The following is a 19452-nucleotide window of genomic DNA, read 5'->3' as shown; positions in this document are numbered from 1 at the left end:
TAAAAAAAAAAAAACAGAGAAAAAAGAAATGGTAAACAAGAGGATTTCAGAAAAACCTGGAAAGACTTAAATGAACTAATGCTCAGTGAAGGAAACAGAACAAGGAAAATGTAACAACAACATTGTGCAATGAGCAACTATGGTAGGTGAATTTAACTATTCTCAGAAATATAATCATCCAAGACAACTCCAAGAGACTCATGATGGAAAATGCCATCCACAAGCAGAGAAAGAACTATGGAGTATGAATGTAAATCAAAGCATACTATTTCATTTTTTTTCCCTTTCTCATGGATTTTTCCCTTTTATTCTTATTCTTCTGTCACAACATGACTAATGAGGAACTGTGCTTGACATGATCATACAGGAATAACCTATTTCAGATAGCTTGCTATCTTGGAGAATGGGAAGAGAAAGAGAAAAATCTGGAACTCATCCTACAAAAATGAATGTTGACAACTATCTTTACATGTAATTGGAAAACAATAAAATACTATTAAGAAAAAAAATAAAAAAAACCTATGAAGGTAGAAAAACAAAAACAAAAAAGCCCAAAATACATCTTCTACTCATTTGTGTTTTGAGATTTTACTGTAATGAGGTTGTACTCTGGATGAATCATAAAAATCTATTTATCATTCGTTACTAAGTACTTTCCCACCCCAAATCTTACCACAACAGTAGTCCTGACATCATAACATATTCTTTTCAATCTCTGCAAAATTCCATCACCACCTCGGGCCTGAAATTTCAGACAAAAAAGAAGTTAGAGACACAAAGTGTTAATCTTTTTTTTTTTATTTCTCTTTCTATAATATTATAATTGTTACCAGAAGATACTTTCAAATGATAAAAACCCAGAGCTTTTTAGAAGGGGGAAATCAGGATGTTCAGAGGTCTGAAGATCATACCAAATAATGATCTTTTAACCAAAGAACTTGGGGTCTTAGTCTGGAGAAGAGAAGATATGGCAAGGACATGAGTGCCTTGAAATATATAAAAGGCTGGGGCAGCCAGGTGGCTCAGTAAATAGAGCACCAGTACTGGAGTAAGGAGGACCTGAATTCAAATCTGACCTCAGACACTTAACACAAAAAAACTAGCCGTGTGACCTTGGGAAAGTCACTTAACCCCAACTGACCTCCAAAAAAAAAAAAAGGAAATATATAAAAGGCAGTTCAGTGGTAGGTAGATGGATTAGATATGTTAAATTTGGCCACAAGACAAAACCAGAAATAATACCTGCCTTGATATAAAGACAAAATTCCTAACTATAAAAACTACCTAAAAGTGGATGGCTAGGGAAGTAGAAGATTACTCAATATTGGATGTTCTCATGCATAAGAGCTAGATGTCTACTTATATTAGGGCTGTTACTAAGATTCTCTCTCAGGTTTGGAATGGAACAGATAACCTCTAAGATTCCTTCTAAGTGAGTTCCTACATATGAGAAGGAAGATAAAGAGATGAAACAGTCAGAAAATCAGGTGAAATGTAAGAATAAAACACTGTGGAAGGCAAAGGAAGATACAATATTGAGAAGCAGGGATCCACAATGTTTCAAATGATCCACAATGAGGCTTAATAAAAGGCACATCCTTTAGAGTAAAAAAACTGACCAAAGGGCTTTACAGTTTTATTTAAATTGAATTAAGCCACTTACTTCTATTGTGCCATCCAAAATATCATTAATGAACTGCATCACATCTTCAGGACTCTTAATATGTCTTGTTGGCAGAAAATACTGATGGTTTGAAGTATTAATTGCCACTACAGTTGGAACACTCAATTCACTAAAAATGTGGAAAAGACAGAGGTCAAAATACAGAAATTCAGTGTACTTTTATGAACTAAAACTTTGTAAACAGATATAGGGAGCAGAGTTATGATTTGACTGGCATCACAGGTAACTCCTAGATGAAAAAACTCTGTTTCAACGCAAGTAGGCATCTTGTCTGCAAATCAGTCTTAAGAGAGTTGCATGAATCACTGAGAGGTTTGGGGATTTGCTCAAGGTCACTCATATATGTGTCAGAAGAGAGAACTGAACTCAGGTATTCTTGGATCCAAGACCAGCTCACAATTCACTACATCCCATCGTTTCTCCTAAAATTTAGTATTAAGCTTACATATGCTATATTTAAGTGACTATAACTATCAAATAGTATACCCTGTCACTTTTAGTAGGTAATGCCTGCATTTAAAAACAAGGTTTCAACTTTCAAACTTCAGCATTAAATACTTTTTAATATACATTTTAGTAAGTATCCTACCACTAAGGTTTAAGCTGAAAAGCAAACATATAATCTTAGGTACTTATTAATTTTAGAGTTAAGACAAATATAATTCAGGACTTTTACTTCTGATAAATACATTTTTTTTTCAAATTGTCTTCAAAACTGAGTAACTTACAGTTTCACAAACTATTCTATATACATAGTAAATTGAAACCTGCAACTTGGATAAACTTTTTCATTTTTACTTAAGAAATGTACCAGGAATTCTTGGTCTCTCTTGCTAGTTTCCTAAGAATTACATATCATAATATAAATCTGACAAGTCTATTTCAATGAACATGAAAATCACTCAAAAAAGTCTAACTCAAAAAGATTTTTATCATAAATATAAAGATAAAATGAAAACATTTGAAATGGAAAGTGGAAAATTATTCCCCTCCTGTCTTGAAGGAACTGTTTAAGTTAACTAAAAATAGGATGAGGATTATTACCTGAAATTTTTGTTTAAGTTTAATTCAAATCTGATGATCCAAAGATATTAAGAAGTATAACTGAGACTTATTCAAGCGCTTAAAGAACAGGAATAACAAAGAAAAAGAAATTCTTTGAGAATCGTAGTTCAACTTCAGTTCTCAGTACTCAATATTTGGTGAAGTATTTTAAATAACATACTTTTAAAGTTTCTTCAAAATATTGATAACAAATTTGTATGTATTTCCTTAAAGCTAGTCCAATTAGTCTCACTTCAGCTGCATCATGTACTTATAAAAAGAAACTGAACTTTTTTCAAAATATTACAAAATTAAACTTTTAACTAATTTAAGTTAAATACTTCCGAATTATTTAATCAATCAAATTAATAATTTTATAAGACCAAAACAACTTTTATATTGAAGCATTTTACTTCTGGTTTCTAGGTGGCACATTCGATACAGTGCCAGTCCTGGAGTCAGAAGACTCACCTTTCTGAGTACAAATCTGGCCCGAGACACTATGTGACTCTAGTGAATTTATCCTGTTTGCCTCCATTTCCTTTTCTGTAAAATGAGCTGGAGAAGGAAATAGCAAACCACTCTAGTATCTTTGCCAAGAAAATACCAAATGGAGGTCCGAAGATTTGGACATGACTTAAACAACAATTTTACCTATGCATAAGACGATTCTACTTCCTTCTCCTTTTTCCTAAATGATATGATTTGTATGGAGAAAGGCAGTTTCCACAACTTTTCTTTCAGTTCAATAAAGCAGAACACGAAGTGACCAGAAAGCCATATAAATCTTGTAGATAAGGAACTGAATTTCAGGGAGATGAAGTGTATAACTCAAAATAAATAAATAAATAAAATAAAAGTATTACATGTTAGAGGCTTAATTTGAATTTAAGTCCTCTGGGTATGAAGTCATTATACTTTCAATTGTATGAATTTCAAATGTACAACTGTCAATACACTTTCTATTGAAGTCACCAAATGACTCCAAGAAATAAATGCATGATTCAGAGTTCACAGAACAGCAAGCAGGCAAATTTAGTTGGAACTTAGAATGCATAGAACTTGGAATCCATGAAGGGAAGTATATGGGGGGAAAACTATATGGAAACAGGTGAGAGCTATGTTTTGAAGGGCTTTAAATTGCAATCACAAAAATTTATATATTTTTATAAGCAACAATAGGAAGTCACTGGAGTTTCTTTAAACAGAGAAATAATGTGGTTAGATCAATGTTGTAAAATCATTTTGTCAGCTGTGTGGAGGATGAATCGCAGTGGAACAAGACAATGCACAGATGTGAAGTATTACAATAGTCCAGCAAAAAGTAAACGAGATTCTGCGCTAGGGTAGTAGCCACATGAATGAAGTAGAAAGAAAGATGAAAAAGCTATGGTGAAAGCATAATTTAATATGACCTGATAAGTACTCAGGAAAGAAGAATAAAGGATGAGTGAAAAATTGCCAATGATGATGATGATGGTCTGAATCAGGAAAATTACAAGGATGATGGTGTCTTTAATAAAAAATGAAAAGTTACAAGAGGGGTATAGTTTGTTGTCAGTCATTTTTCAATCGTTTCCAATTCTGTGACTCCTTTGGGACTTTTCTGGGCAAAGATACTGAAATGGTTTGTCATTTCCTCACTGTACAGATGAGGAAACTGAAGCAAACAGGGTTAAGTAACTTGGAGTTGTGGCCTGATCTAACCATTCTGGAGAGTAATTCAGAACTACGCCCAAAGGGCTATACAACCATGCATACCCTTTGATCCAGCAATACTACTGTTAGGTCCATATGCCAAAGACATCAAAAAAAGAAAGAGAAAAAGAAAAGAACAAAAATATTTATAGCAGCTCTTTTTGTGGTGGCTAAGAATTGGAAATCAGAGGGATGCCCATCAATCGCAGAATGGCTAAAGAAGCTATGGTACATGGATTGTAATGGAATATTATTACGCTATAAGAAAGGACAAGCAGGGTAACTTCAGAAAGACTTACATAAACTGATGCAAAGTGAACAGAACCAGAACACTGTACACAGTAACAGCAATACTGTTCAATGAAAAGCTGTGAATGACTTAATTATTCTCAGCAATACAATGATCCAAGACAATCCGAAAAGATGTATTCCAGCAGTACAATGATCCAAGACAATCCCAAAGGATGAAGCATACTATCTGCTTCCAGAGAAAGAACTGATAGTTTGAATAGAGCATGCTATTTTTAATTTTCTTTCTTTTTCTTTTACTTGAGTATTCTTGTACAAAATGACTAATATAGGAAGTGTTTTACATGACTGCAACATGTATAACCTATATCTAATTGCTTACAATGGTGGAGGGTGAGGAGGACTGGGGTAAGTAGGGAAGGGCTGGGGGGAGGAAGGAAAGAGGCAGGAAGGGATAAAATTTGGAACTCAAAACTTAAAAAAAAAAGTTAAAAAATTGTTTTAACATTTAATTGGAGGGGAAATGGTGTGTGTGTGTGTGTGTGTGTGTGTGTGTGTGTGTGTTATGGGTGATTTTTTACTATGGTTTTGATCAAAGAATCTCAACTGTAACCCAATTTCTTACCCCTCCTGGATGTTTAGGGCCCCTATAATATATTCTACCTAGTCTTTTGTGTATATTTTCAACTCATTCTAGACTAGAAACTTATTTCACCTATCATTAGTCCTTAAGACATAAATGATAAAGTCAAGAAAAATTACTAAAGAAACAGCAAGTCAAAGATATTGTAGAAGGTCAACTAATACAGTATGTCGCAAACTGTTCTTTATTGTCACTAAATTTTAGTGAGATGTCTAAGAAGAGGGGGATACTCTTTTTTTTTTTTAATTTCTCAGAATAGAGGCAAGGCTCCATTATTTTATTTATCCTCACAATCCTGGGAGTTGTGTTATTTTTATCTGCATTTTTCAGACAAGGAAACAGAGGCACACAGAGATCAAATGGGCCACATGGGTAGAAAACATCTGAGGCCAGATCCAAGCCCAAGACTTTCAGAATCTAAACCCAACTGTGTAGGAGTGGTTAAGTACTGCCATAGTGCACAGAGCATGTGGCCTGGAATCAGAAAGACTCATCATCATGAGTTCAAATCCAACCTCAGATGCTTCCCAGCTGCGTGACACTGAGCAAGTCACCCTACTCTGCTTGCCTCAGTTTCCTTATCTACAAAATGAGCTGGAGAAAGAAATGGCAAACTCTTCTAATATCTTTGCCAAGAAAACCCCAAATGGGATTACAAAGAGTCAGACAGACCTGAAATGACTCAACAATAACAAAAATCCACTGGGCCACCTAGCTGCTTAGATACTAGAAATGCAAAAACCAGAATGAGACAGTTTTTACAAAGAATGGCATACTTATGAGGAAATGGAGGGACTTGTGGGGATTGGGACAGCAAGTGTTTAATTGTGGGAACTGGGGGGAAACCTTACTGTATTTGAACATAGCTTTGTATGGCTGGGAAACTGGACCTCTTCTCCTTGCTCTTGCTGTTCCAGTCGTTTCTACTATTCATGACCTCATTTGAGTTTTTTGTTTTTTGGTTTTTTTTGGCAAAGACACTTGTGTGGTTTGACATTTTCTTCTCTGGCCCATTTAACAAATAGGGATCTAAAGCAAACAGGATTAAGTGATCTGCTCAGGGTTACACAACTAGTAAGTGTCTAAGTCTGGATTTGAACTCAGAAAGATGAGTCTTCCTGATTCCAAGTCTGGTATTTTATCCTCTTTGCCACCTACCTGCCCTTCCCTGCTGCTCAGAGACCCTTAACTAAAGACTTTAGGTTACACTGATCAGAAACCCAGTCAGATCCAAAAACTAATGCAAAGAGTTTTCTCACAATTGTACATCTCAAGCAACCCAAGTTATCTGAACACTGGCCCACACTGATCAATTATTTGTTTCCATGTTCCTTTAACTATTCACAGACACTTGGGGAGAATAGGGGGAATTCTATTTTTCTGAATTCAAATAGCTGCACCCTTTTGCTTTCCCCCTCCCAGTTTGGAAAATTCCCAATCTCTCATACGATTATAGAATACATATTACCTAAGGTTGTAGTGTTTCTTTTTAAATCAGTCTTATTTAAGTAATTGTTTTTAATGTACAAAATTCTGTCTCCTGCATTTGGGGTCCAGGCCTAAGTTGAGGATGCCTGGCCCTGCTTTGTTAGGCAACTGGCATGCAATGCTTAATAAATTAATATGCTTAGAAGATCCAGCCTTTGTTTTCCTCAGTCATTTCATCTTTCATCTGCCAGTTTTGATGAGCCAGTTAGAAGTCAGAACTCTTTATCCCTGGGTCAACAGGCTTCCAGAAAAACTCCCTAGAGTACTCTGGTTCATTAATTCCTTTTTCTTCCAAGCTCAGGTAAAGTTTAGGGTATAGTTTGCTTTTTAGGTTATAAGGCTTGGTTGGTCCAGGGATTGGTGAAGTTTAAGGTCAAATTAGTTTTGGGGCCAGCCCAAGGACTGTGGAATTTTAAATTTAGATTAAGCTTGCCCCAGGGATTTAAGTGGATTAGGTTTAGATTAAGTTTTGGTTTTTAGATTAAATTTTATCCTAGGGATGGAAAAAGAAGATAGGTTCTAGCAGCAGCAAGATACCTATAGATTCCCTCTTGTAAAGACTTTTGGTAGCATGGCACCAAGGGATGCTCCCATTAGTTACAGGAATGAGTAAACAGCACACTATTGAGCAATGTGACATGCAGCATAAAACTGTATTAGATTCAGCTGATACTTTGTTTTAGCTAATTCAGCTATCATTATTGTAAATTAAAGAAATTAAGACTAGTCACTGAAAAATAATCTTATTCTCATCAGATGAACTTTTGGTTTTGCTGGGCAGCTTTGAGTGATGTTTCTGCCCACCTCACCCTAAAAGGGGTTTCTTTTTTATCTCCTGTCTATGTGTTTGTCATATTTTGTCTGTTTCTGTGTCTTTGTAAAATAGAGGATTTTTAATAAGAAAATGCAGCCAGGAACTCAGCCCCTTCTGAAATATCTTAGTGATTTTTGAGGTACCATTCTGTAGAATTTGTTGTAAGGAAAAATATGAATTAAATTCTATAAAAGTTTTGGGGGTAAAGAGAACTTAGATATTTTCTTCCCTGAAATAATAATAGTATAATGAAGGAAAGAAACTAGTTTGAAAGCAATCACAGTGAAGGGGGGGAGGGGAGAAGGTAAACAATTTGCATTTCAAAATATATCTGAAATTTAAATAGCTCCCTCTTTTTAACCCTTCCTTGACCATTAAAAAAAGAGAGACTTTTGCTTAGGGACTCCTGCCGACCACCCCAGCTCAGGAATGGGCTCTCCCACTTCAGAGACGCTCTGCCCTGATCCTGTAAGCCCCTCTCATCTCAGATGATATCTTCAGATAAGGGGCCCAAATAAAGGTGTCCAACAACAACATGCTGGAAAGATGCAAGGAGACTTGAGTTACATTCCAGCGGAAGCAAGTGATCTATCTCGGTTTCCCTCAGTTTCCTGATCTATAAAGAGGAAAACAATAGGGGTACCTACCTCTCATAATATCATATCAAAATATCAATATTATTGTGACGTGCTTAGGACTTAGACCAGCATATAGCAAGCATTATATAAATGTTGGCTATTATTATTTAACTAAATAATGATAAAATGAGATTATTATTAATATTTTATTTGACAGGAATTACTCTATACTTGACATAATCCTTATAATTGGATTTTTGATGATGGTATTTTTGAGGTATTTTAGCATAAAATGCCAAAGGCAATAAAATTAATGGTTTTCATATGAGATAATTTGGAAATGCATTACGCTAAATTTATGTCATGTTAATAAATATTATTTCATGTTTTAAATACATAGTACTGTGTATATTATTGCATTTCTAAATTCTGTTATGTTGTGAAATTTGGGGAGTCATTTTTTCAGAAGTGCTGTTAGAAAAACAGCTTTATTTGGATGCTAATAGATTATGATTTGAGCTTTGAAAAGAATATGATAAAAATAGATATTTGAAAACTTTAATATCTTATGGGGTATATTTTATCTTAAAACAGATAATAAGTTTACTATAATAGTTATCAATTTGAAAATTTTTGGCTACTGCTTATAAAATTATGAAAATGTGGAGGGTGGTTTAAAGATGTCATTTCAAAACATCAATACAAGTAAACCATCAGGTAGGTGCTATACATTTGAAAACCCAGAATGTGGTTAATTTTAATTTACAAATGAATAATAAACAAAACTGCCAGGGAAACGTGAGAAAAATAAAAGTATTCCAGTCCTAAGTTGAGGTAAATGAACTTTTGCTATTCAAGATAAAAACTCGAGATTACAATTTGCTGTTGTTTTGAGTTTTGATCATAGGGATGGTTGTCTAAATTGTCATGAAGCCAATAGCAGATAATCACATGTGCTACAGTTTAAAACTTCTAAAGGTGGATGTCTGTGCCTGGGAAAAGTTTTGGGGATGACCTTGGCATGACTTAAAAGTGGGATCCTCTTGACTTAGTTTTCCCCATTGTACTTTTTCCTCCATGAACAGGAAATTTCCCTATTTGGTTAATCATGAGCCTAGTTTTTGTTAACCAGTAACTTCAGGACTGGCTGCCAGATATGACTTGAGTCTGGAATCTAAGAGATCTAAGGAGTTTTTCCCACATGTGCAAAGTCAGTTTGTGCCTTTCAGGAAACAAGTCTTTACAATGTTGCAACTATGTCGCTTCTTTTCCTCTTTCAGCAAATTTCTATAATCAGGGCAGATGACCAGAAGAAGTTCTGTTAAGTATAATACTTAATCTATTAATTAATAGACCGACTTACTACAATGGATACAAGTATGAAAATTCTTATAATTTTACTCCATATTTGTGGTCAAATTACAATACAGAGCTAATATCCTCCAAAAGAGGGGAACAGACAAAACAGTAAGTCAAAGAGGCAACGTAAGTTTTCTAATTAAACAGAAGAATAAACTTTGAGAAAGCAACAGGATTGACTTTTAAATGAATCTAGTATAGAAATTCAGGCTTTGGGGGCGGCATGATGGTACAGTGAATAGAGCACCGGCCCTGGAGTCAGGAGGACTCGAGTTCAAATCCAGCCTCAGACACTTAACAAAGAAACTAGCTGTGTAACCTTGGGCAAGTCACTTAATCCCAACTGCCCGACCTTCCCCCCTCCAAAAGCAAAAGGAAAAAAAAGAGAGAAATTCAGGCTTTTGATTATGTTTCTTTCAGTAATAAGTTTTCAAAATTGGAATGATGATTTTACATATTAAATTGTATGGAATACTGTAAAGAAAGTGAAATTATTTCCCGATTTTTAAAGTACATCTGACAATTTTAAAAGGAAGAAGAGTTCATGTTACAGTTGGATCTTCATAAACCTTTTTTTTAGGGTCTTATATCAGGTAAAATGTTTAGGTAAAGACAGGGTGATACATAAAAACTGAAAGTCTTTGAAGTCTCTTATTTAGAGAACCAAATTTAAGAGACTAGTAAATTGTAAAAAGTCTTGTTACTAGCAGATTCTGAACTAGGAACCTCTACAAGAGATCTGAAAACAGAGAAACCAAGCCCCCTTCAGAGCTGCCCTGAGAATGAAGCCTATTTCAGAAATGTTCAATAGGAACAGGGACCAGAAAACTATATGGGACATTTGGGACTCAAAATATGCTGAGAGTAAATGGACTCTGAGAGTGAGTTACTAGGACACAAAGAGACTTGATGAGAGTTAACACTGATGACAACTATGACTGAATTGTTTTGGACTTTATTTCATGATGTTTATGTTTAAGTTTTCTCAGTTACCTTGATGACATTTCAGTAAATCTTCTCAAAATTAGTGAAAGATGAGCCTTCTACATAGGTTAATCTATAACCTCACTTATGTACTTCTGATTACGAATATATGGAAAAACATTATAGACTTAGCTTACACATAAGTGATCCATTGGGGGAATGGGCTGCCCATTCCACCACGAATCAAAAGGAGAAATCAAAGAAATTGAGGGGATTAGGACAGCAAGTGGGAACTGGGAGAAAATCTTATTGTATCATTTTTTTAACTAGCCCTGCTTGGCTGGGAAACTGGACTACCACTCCTTGCTGCTTAGAGACTCTTAACTAGACCTTAGGTTGTTCAGGCCAGAAATCTGGTCAGATCCAATGACTGACGCAAGGAATTTTCTCACAATTTTACATCTCAAGCAACCCATATGTGTTCTCTGAAAACTGGCCCATGCTGATCAATTACTGTTCCCATGTTTCTTTAATTGTTTATAGACACTCGAGGGGAATAGGTTACTTCTTTTTCTGAATTCAAGTGATTGCACCTGTTTGCTTTCCTCCTCCCAACTTGGAAAGCCCCTAATCTTTCATCCAACTAGAATTCAGATCATCTACTGTTGTACTGTTTCCTTGTAATTAATTGGCCTTGTTTTTAATGTATAAAACTCTCCCCCTGTATTTGGGGTCCAGGCCTCAGCTGAGGAAGCCCGGTCCCGCTTTGTTTGATGAATCCTTCTGAAAGTACCTCAAGTGCCAATATTACACAGCTAATTTCCGGTAAGAATTTTAGGGGCGCCTAGGTGGCGCAGTGACGAGAGCACTGGCTCTGGAGTCAGGAGGACCTGAGTTCAAATCCAGCCTCAGACATTTAACACTTACCAGCTGGGTGACCTTGGGCAAGTCACTTAACTTAACCCCAATTGCCCTTCCAAAAAGCCAAAAAAAAACAAACCCCAAAATCAAAAGCTATTTTTTATACTTTTCTTTTTTTTAAACTTAGATTCATAACGTAACAAAATTGGTGAGTGGACAGAAAAGAAACAACAAAAAACACCCTAAGAACAAACACATACGTATGATGATTAAAGTTCCCTGAAGCCTCTCTCAAAGTAATAAATGATATCTACAGCTTAGACCTACTGAAATCTCTTTAGAGGAATGAAATAATAGATGCTCATTTTGATTTTATGGGTCTGAACTGCTTCCACTAGCAATTACAAAATACTAGTTAGATGTTTATGGATGTTATTCTAGTTAGGGCAGCATAAGATTCTACTACACCTAAGTACCTTATTAGAAAATTAAGCCAAAAGGTGTCAGCTCAATTTCCCTAATTCACATCACCACAAAAAGTATTCATATATATATATATATGTATGTGTGTGTACATATATATATGTACACACACACACACATATAAAATACCCTTATTAAAAGAAGATGGAGAATATTTAAGGGGAGACACTAAAAGAAAAGTGAGAAGAATATTATAGTATTTTAGTTAGTCTACCTTGCTTTTCAAAGTGGAAAGAAAAAAGTATGTTGAAAAAAGAAGGTTTGAGACTACAGCATTAATCAATAAGGTTAAAACAGTATTATTTTGGTGATGGTTGTTCTAAGCCTACCACCATTATCAATACAGTACTTCCCAGTGACATCGAGGTGGTATAACTGATACAGTTCTCGACTTGGAGCTGAGAAGAACTGAATTCAAAATCATCTTCAAACAGTAACTAGCTCTGTGACCCTGGGCAAGTCACAAAACCTCTGTTTGCCTCAGTTTCCTCAACACTCAAACGGGGATAATAATAAGCACCTCCCAGTTATTGCAAGGATCAAGTAAAATATTGGTCAAGAACTTTGTGAGCCTTAAAAGTAACTACTACTGCTGCTGCTGCTGCTGCTGCTATCATTATTACAGCTTCTCGGGAGCAACACATAGTATTTCCCAGGTAACTTGATTTTCTCTTAACAAAAGTCCGTAAAAATTTATTGTACAGAACTAGATCTTTAACTGATATAATTCAAAATATTAAAATCACTACATTCTTCAGCCACATTCAGGATCTTTTTTGTTATGTCCTGGAGCCAGATTATAATAAAACTTCATATATTTGGATCATCAGAATTAGGAAATATTTCCATCATTAAAATCTGAATTATTCAAAGGTATCTCTGTTTCCATTCCCTTGTAAGAAAAACTATAGAAGTCCTACTATATCATTTTACAAAGGGTGATTTCTTTGGCTTCTCTATCAGAAGAAAAGGGATGCATTTACACAAATTACAAGTTACAACTTAAAGAATAAAACATCTAAATAAACTGGACCTCATTTGACACCTACTAAACATACAATCAACTATTTAGTGAAATCCTAAAACAAGTGAGATAATTAAGAAACATATTACACTAGTGACTTGAATAATATAATTCCATTAAAAATTGTAGGGTATATATTTCTTTAATTATGTAATCTTAAAACTACTATAGATATTCTAAATTAATAAACCTAAAAGATGTAAATAGTTTGATTTTAATCTCAAATTTCATCTAAATTATACTTATAGGTACAAAAAAAATCACTTTTAAACATGTTTACTTATTTGAAATTATATCTTTTCATTAATATATCAGTTTACTTACTCCATCAGCATGTTGTTTACATAATCACTTCCATCTATGTGTCCAAACTGAAAATCTCTCCTGATATAAAAAAAGATTGAACATTAAAGGGCATTACAAGAAAGCAATTATATTAGTAGGCTTAATTTGGTCTTTGGAAGACCTAAATAGTAAACACTTAACTATTAATTGTGTGAGGAATTTTTCTGACTGGGGGCTTTGAGCAATCATGATTATATTCCCAAATTTAAAGGTTAATATAAACTCCACAAAGCAAAAGAGCCAAAACATTGCCTAACTTAGTTTAAGAAAAGACAGAGAGAGATGTTTTGTTACAGAACATCCCTGTTTGGATCTTCAGAAAAAAAAAATTGGACATTGAAAGAAAACTCTATCCTTTTACAATGATCTCCCAACCACTGCTACTTCAAGTCCTAAATTCCATGATTTTACTACACACCAAAAATTGCATGTTTTAGGAAATAGGGTACAACTAATTTATTTGTTGAGTTACTAATTTGTTTGGAGAGAATTTACATACTAAGCTCTTTGTACTTTAATTGATTCATATGTTAAAGAAGAAAATGATTTTACTTAATATGCATGTTTACTTAACAGATGATTTACAGGGGATAAAACTACTACATCAATACTGAAGAAGCTGCAGTAATCATAAATACAATATAATGCTTATTAATATAACAGATGATTTACAGGGGATAAAACTACTACATCAATACTGAAGAAGCTGCAGTAATCATAAATACAAAATAATGCTTATTAATATAACTGGAACAGTTTCTAACTAAATATAAAAGTGTAATGGCGAAAGACAAACATCACTAAAAAAATCAGACTAGAAAGAGGACAATAAATATCAACATGAAACTGCATTTGATGTACATCATAAAACAAAGAATAAAACACAGACTAATATATAGATAAAATTTAATGCCTAACAACTAGCTGGTCCTAATTCTAATTCAATTTTTTTTTGTTTTTACTATCAGCAATTCTAGTAATAGTTTTAAAAAATCCAGCTAATTCATATCAAAATATAGCAATTACCAATTTTTCTCAATTACTTGATTCAACTAGGAAAATGCAAACTTGTTTTGCAACAAAGTAATAGATTAAAATAAATGTAAAGAGGAAAAAAAGAGACAACTAAGAGTTAGGAACCTACCTGTGAAAACGATCTCTATAATCTTTAGCTACTTCCTGAATAACTTCCTGTAATCTGTAAAAAAAATAAATACTTAAAATATAGTAGTCTCACAACTACTTTAAAAAATTGACTAATTCAATATTTAGTAATGATTAAATCAAAGAAGTCTAAGTTATTTTAAACAAAGGAATCTGGCTTTAATATTTTAATACTTACATCCCTCTCTAGGCTGTATTGCTGATTGTTCTCCACAGGACTTTCTCTAGCATGTCTACCCCTCCTTCACCCTCTGCAGTTTTTATGTATTATCTTCCCCCATTAGAATATAAACTTTTTGACAGAAAGAACTGTATTTCTACTTCTATTTTTATTCCTAGCATTTAGTACATAGTTAGCATTTTAAAAATGTTATGTGATGGAATATAAGTCAAGAATTAACAAATCTATCTGTTCCTATTGTATCACTAGTAAAAGCTTAATTAGTTATATTTTCTAATAAATGTAATTTTCTATTTCTATACAAGTGTTTGTTTTCAGTTATATTTCAGAATGTTACACTATTTTGTGAGTATTTAACCTTGAGTATCCTTAATTATTCTGACAGAAACCTCTGAAAATTTCAGTTACTAGTAGACTTTCTCCCAAAATATAATCTTTGGGACCTCAAAAGATACTACTCATAGTTCATTGTCTTCATAAAGTAGCTACTCTTTCCTAAGCATTACTAGTTCCATAATCTGCTTTGTAGGAGTTTTACCCCAAACTCAAGCTACCTGTGGGGTACTTGTATGAGATCTCTCCAATTTTTCTAATCTTGATTGAGGACTAGACAGGAAAGCAAAATGTTATCAAAGAAAACCCTAGAAAAGGGGGAAGGAGAGGAGATATGTGTGTGGTGTGTATGTGGGGGGGTATATGTATATCTCATACTAGACAAACCTAGAACATCAAATGACTCAATTTTTAAAAATAAATATTTTTCCTATAATTTCTCCTACCTGAAAATGCACTTAAAATACAAATAACTAAAAGTAGATAATGCAATTTTACATTGAAATAAATTTTTTCATCCAATTACATCTTATATGTGCAAAGGCACCGTCAGCTGATAACAGGCTGATCCTTCAAAATATTCTTAAATTCTATTCCTTTTATTTAATTAAAGAAAAAGTCATACTGATATATGAAAGTAGTTTCTCTGAATCTCCAAGATTTTCCCTGAAGTTGCTAGGTGAATCTGTAGTTGAAGTATACAAGCAGGGGGCTACATTGTGACCAAACAGGCCTCGAAGTCAGCTATTTAACTGATAGCAAATACACTGAAAAGTATCAGTCAAAGAAATTAATATTCACAGGCAGTACCTTGTGAATTGTTTTCACTTTTTTAATTAAGTTTTTCTGGAAATTGATATATGCATGAGTGAAGAGTCAGAAAAGTTCTGGAAATTTGGGGAGAAGCTCTATTTCTAGCTATCCCTGTATCATCTTAGTACATTTGCAGGGGGAAGATCCTAAAGTCTAAGTAAAGAATCTGTCTCTTAAAGAGCAAAATTTTTGGATAGAAGAACAGTGAACAGAATATATCTAAGATAGCAGGACACCTCCCTCATTCTAGAAACCATGCCTTTATTTAATGCAGCCTAACATCACATTAGTTTTTTTGTCATCTGTTTTGCCGTGGAATTTGGTCACCAAGTCACAATGTTCACTGATATTAGCAGTACACAAGTCTTCCCTAGACATTCCTCCCTCATCCTATACTTATAGAGTTGATTTTTAAAACTTTAATTATAATTTTACATTTTAGCCTCCTGAGATTTTTCTTTGCTAATTTTCTCATCCAACAGTTTATCCTTATTTTGCATTGTATCTCTGACCTGCATTCAAAGACAGAGAATGGTACAGTAAAAAGGGTACTTGAAGAACGTGAAGACTCAGATTGCTGGCTCTGTCACTTGATAGAATTTGGGTAATTAATTTAATTTATAAAATGAGAATAAAAATAATTGTACCACCTTATTCATAGGACTATGAAGGATATAAAGTAAAATAATATAAAGAAAAAAAGTTTTATATGCTACAAAACAACAAATAGAAGGTGAAATGATTTTTTAATTCCTGAGGTCATGATCATATTGTCCTTGGGTGTAACAAACAACAAATTAGTTGGCCAAGATGTTTGGCTGCCTCTTCCTCAAAGCCCTTTTGCAGCAGAGATTCAGTCTTGGGGCTGTTATTTAGCTCATGGCCTCTCCCCCAAGTGTAGCTTGAAGTTGTGAGAGAGATATTAAATCCTTGAATAACAATCTAGTCTGTCCTCTACAGCCAGTGCAGTATTAGTCGAATCACCATTTTCCTGGACTGAAGGAGAGGAATATCAGGGGAAATCTGCTTCTAAGAAAGGGCTGCCCTGTATCCCTTTACAAAGCACAACATATACAAGAATCAATCTTGAGATGATTCCACTGGCTAAAAGGAATCATTTTTATTTCTGTCAAAACAGAAACAAAGTTAGTGAGACACTTTTTCCCTAGTTTAAAAAAAAAAAACAGAAATTACTAAGAAAGAAAACTTTTTCTCCCTTTATTTTTATCCACTGAGAGTATAACACTGGTTAAAAACAAAATATAATCAAGGTAAGAATGAAATTTACACACAGCAAATAGCAGCGTACAGACTGCTATGCTAAAAAGTTACTTAATACTTATTTACTTCCACAGAATATAAAAACGTTCCCTCATTAAAAGTCCATGCCCCAATACACTAAGGACTGACTAGTTATATGCCCTTTTCCCCATTTTACTCTCCTTTCAACAGATAAAATCTGACCCGCTACTTAGTGAAAAAAGGCCCACTATTCTTAAATAGGAAGGGGTAATACGAACTGGGCAGTGAACTGGTTGGTGTCTACAATGGGAAGTGAAAGGGAATATTTTCATTATGACCAAGAGGAAGGTTGCTAGAAAAAGCTCTTCCTCACCAGCTGTGGGAGAATGACCAACAAAAGGAACCTGAGGCTGAGAGATCTCATGAATTTATGTGAGCTTCAGATCACAAATAAAGAGAAAAATAATGAAATTGCTTTCTAGAAACTAAATTTTTTTGGAAATGAAATGGTTTTTCCCCAAACTGGCAAATGCTGAGGGTTTCTGGTTAGGAAGCTAGATTATATCCAAATTTCTGCTCTTGGTGAATGCCTATAGGCCCCAAGCTATAAGGTAACCATAGTTCCATTCTCATTCTCCAGACAACAGAATTTCTAGTCAATTAGTATGGGAGGAGAGGCACCAGCTGTTTTCTCTTTAGTCTTACTGAATACCTGCATTAGTCAGAGCTTAAGGCCTACTCAAATGATCTTGTTATCAGAAACATTCAAGCTGAAGCTAACAAGCATTCTAGAGACTTAGAACACTACAGGAGCTGTCATTTAAGGTAACAGTACAACCATTTCAATCTCAAGAGAAAAAGTTTTTACTGGAATAAATAGTTGATTCTTTTCATGAATCCATGACTAAAAAGATATTTGACCATCAGGATACCATAATTTTCTGTTTCAGCTTTCACAAGTGGTACATTAAAAAGAAAAAAAATTAAATGTCTAAAGATATGTCATTATAAAATTGAAGTAGAGCTTAACCTACTATTTTAAAGTTTTAATTATTTTTAATTGTTTTAAGAACGGTATCTTTTATTAATATCATACCTGGTATGCTCAATTGTTGCATTTTTTCCATCAATAACTGCTATGACAATAAGTTTTCCTGAAATAAAAAGAATGATCTAAATTCATGAAAATTCTCTGTAAATAACTGGTGCAACTTTATTACTTATGACATACTTTTCTATGTCTAATGAATTAGGAAATCAGTTAAATAGTATTCCTAAAATCCAAATGAAGCTTGTTTTATTCAAGTGAGGCATAATTACCTAAGGTAAAAGTTTCATCTCAAGCAAGTACATGAAATATTATTTTTTTCCTTAAAACCAGTAAAATTTTACTCTGAGAGGGAATTTTTTTAACCAGTTAGAGAAAAGAGGTAGTGGCAGAAACCTAAGCCACACAGTGGATACAGTGCTGGACCTAGAATTAGGAAGATCTTAGGTCAAATCTAGTCTTCGACATTTATTAGCTCTATGACCCTAAGCAAGTCACTTAATTCCAATCTGCCTTAGTTGTCTTATCTATAAAATGAAGACAATAATGGCACCTACCTGCTAGTGTTGTAAGACTCAAGTGAAATTTAATATATAAAAATATTTTGTAAACCCTAAAAAGCTATGTAAATACGAAGGAAGGAAGGAAGGACAGAAGGAAGGAAGGAAGGACGGAAGGAAGGAAGAAGGGAGGCCAATGAAACATTTAAAATGCACAGGCAGAATGAAGTTCAGAAGTGCATATAGAGAAGCAGAATAGTTTTGGAACCACTACACTGAATTTATCATACATTTAAAAAAAACATCAAGATGAATACAATAGAGATTTGTGGCTTCAAATTCAATCCTCTTTTTGTATACTTCTTTACCTCTCTATGTATGCTGGTTTCTTCATCTGTAAAATGAAGACGGTAATATATTTGTACTACTGTCATGAACATCTTGTGAGGAAAGTGCTAAGTAAACTGCAAAGTGCTATATAAATATGACATTATTATACTGTTTTAAAATGTCAACAAATTTCTTTTGGGAAGGTCATAGAGTTAAGACAATCTCTTAATGTTCTGCTGAAGTTGCTGTGCTCTGGTAAAAGTCCCCAGTATAGTTACCCTCTCATTTCCAAATCAACAGACCATCAAAACATTTTTATCCAAAGCTTTTTCTTTTGGTTGCTTATTTACCAATGTGCTAGAATCATTTTGAACTTTCAAAAGAAGTTTGCCAAGTACATAGTTGGGAGGAATTCTTGAGGAAAGTCCTTTAAAGTTTATATTTCTGTTGGGATATATCAATTCTACAAAGCAAGAATTAAGTGTAGTTATCTGTAGAGTGAGAGCTAATTATAATTTAATTACAATGTCAATAAAATTTATTTCAAAGAAAACAAAACTAGCATGCAGAGGGTATAATGTAAGCAGACACAAATTTCTAGTCAAAGGTCATGGCTTTGAACCCTGGTTTTATAACTTACTGTGTGG

The 19452-nt window shown here is 34.0% G+C and overlaps 1 protein-coding gene and 1 long non-coding RNA gene across 7 annotated transcripts in view; one reads left to right on the top strand and one right to left on the bottom strand.

Moving 5' to 3' along the window:
• LOC138169992 (uncharacterized) overlaps window positions 1-19452 on the top strand; it is a 713900-nt gene that overhangs the window by 602506 nt on the left and 91942 nt on the right. The window lies entirely within an intron of this gene.
• TMX3 (thioredoxin related transmembrane protein 3) overlaps window positions 1-19452 on the bottom strand; it is a 95539-nt gene that overhangs the window by 12217 nt on the left and 63870 nt on the right. For 5 of the 6 annotated variants that reach the window (XM_069099574.1, XM_069099575.1, XM_069099578.1 and 2 more), the window contains 5 exons: window positions 18024-18081; window positions 14339-14392; window positions 13174-13233; window positions 1664-1793; window positions 674-742 (listed from right to left, as the gene is read on the bottom strand). In XM_069099574.1, coding sequence (XP_068955675.1) covers window positions 674-742; window positions 1664-1793; window positions 13174-13233; window positions 14339-14392; window positions 18024-18081 — 371 coding nt within the window. The remainder of the gene's footprint in view (window positions 1-673; window positions 743-1663; window positions 1794-13173; window positions 13234-14338; window positions 14393-18023; window positions 18082-19452) is intronic. The other variant, XM_069099579.1, reaches the window with a different exon arrangement.

Source organism: Petaurus breviceps, unplaced genomic scaffold, assembly GCF_028583685.1.
Source record: "Petaurus breviceps papuanus isolate PSGF00001 unplaced genomic scaffold, PetGlider_PUasm1.0 38, whole genome shotgun sequence".
Lineage (NCBI taxonomy): Eukaryota > Metazoa > Chordata > Mammalia > Diprotodontia > Petauridae > Petaurus > Petaurus breviceps.
The sequence above is the reverse complement of the archived record's forward strand: the minus strand, read 5'-3'. Positions and strand labels throughout refer to the sequence as shown.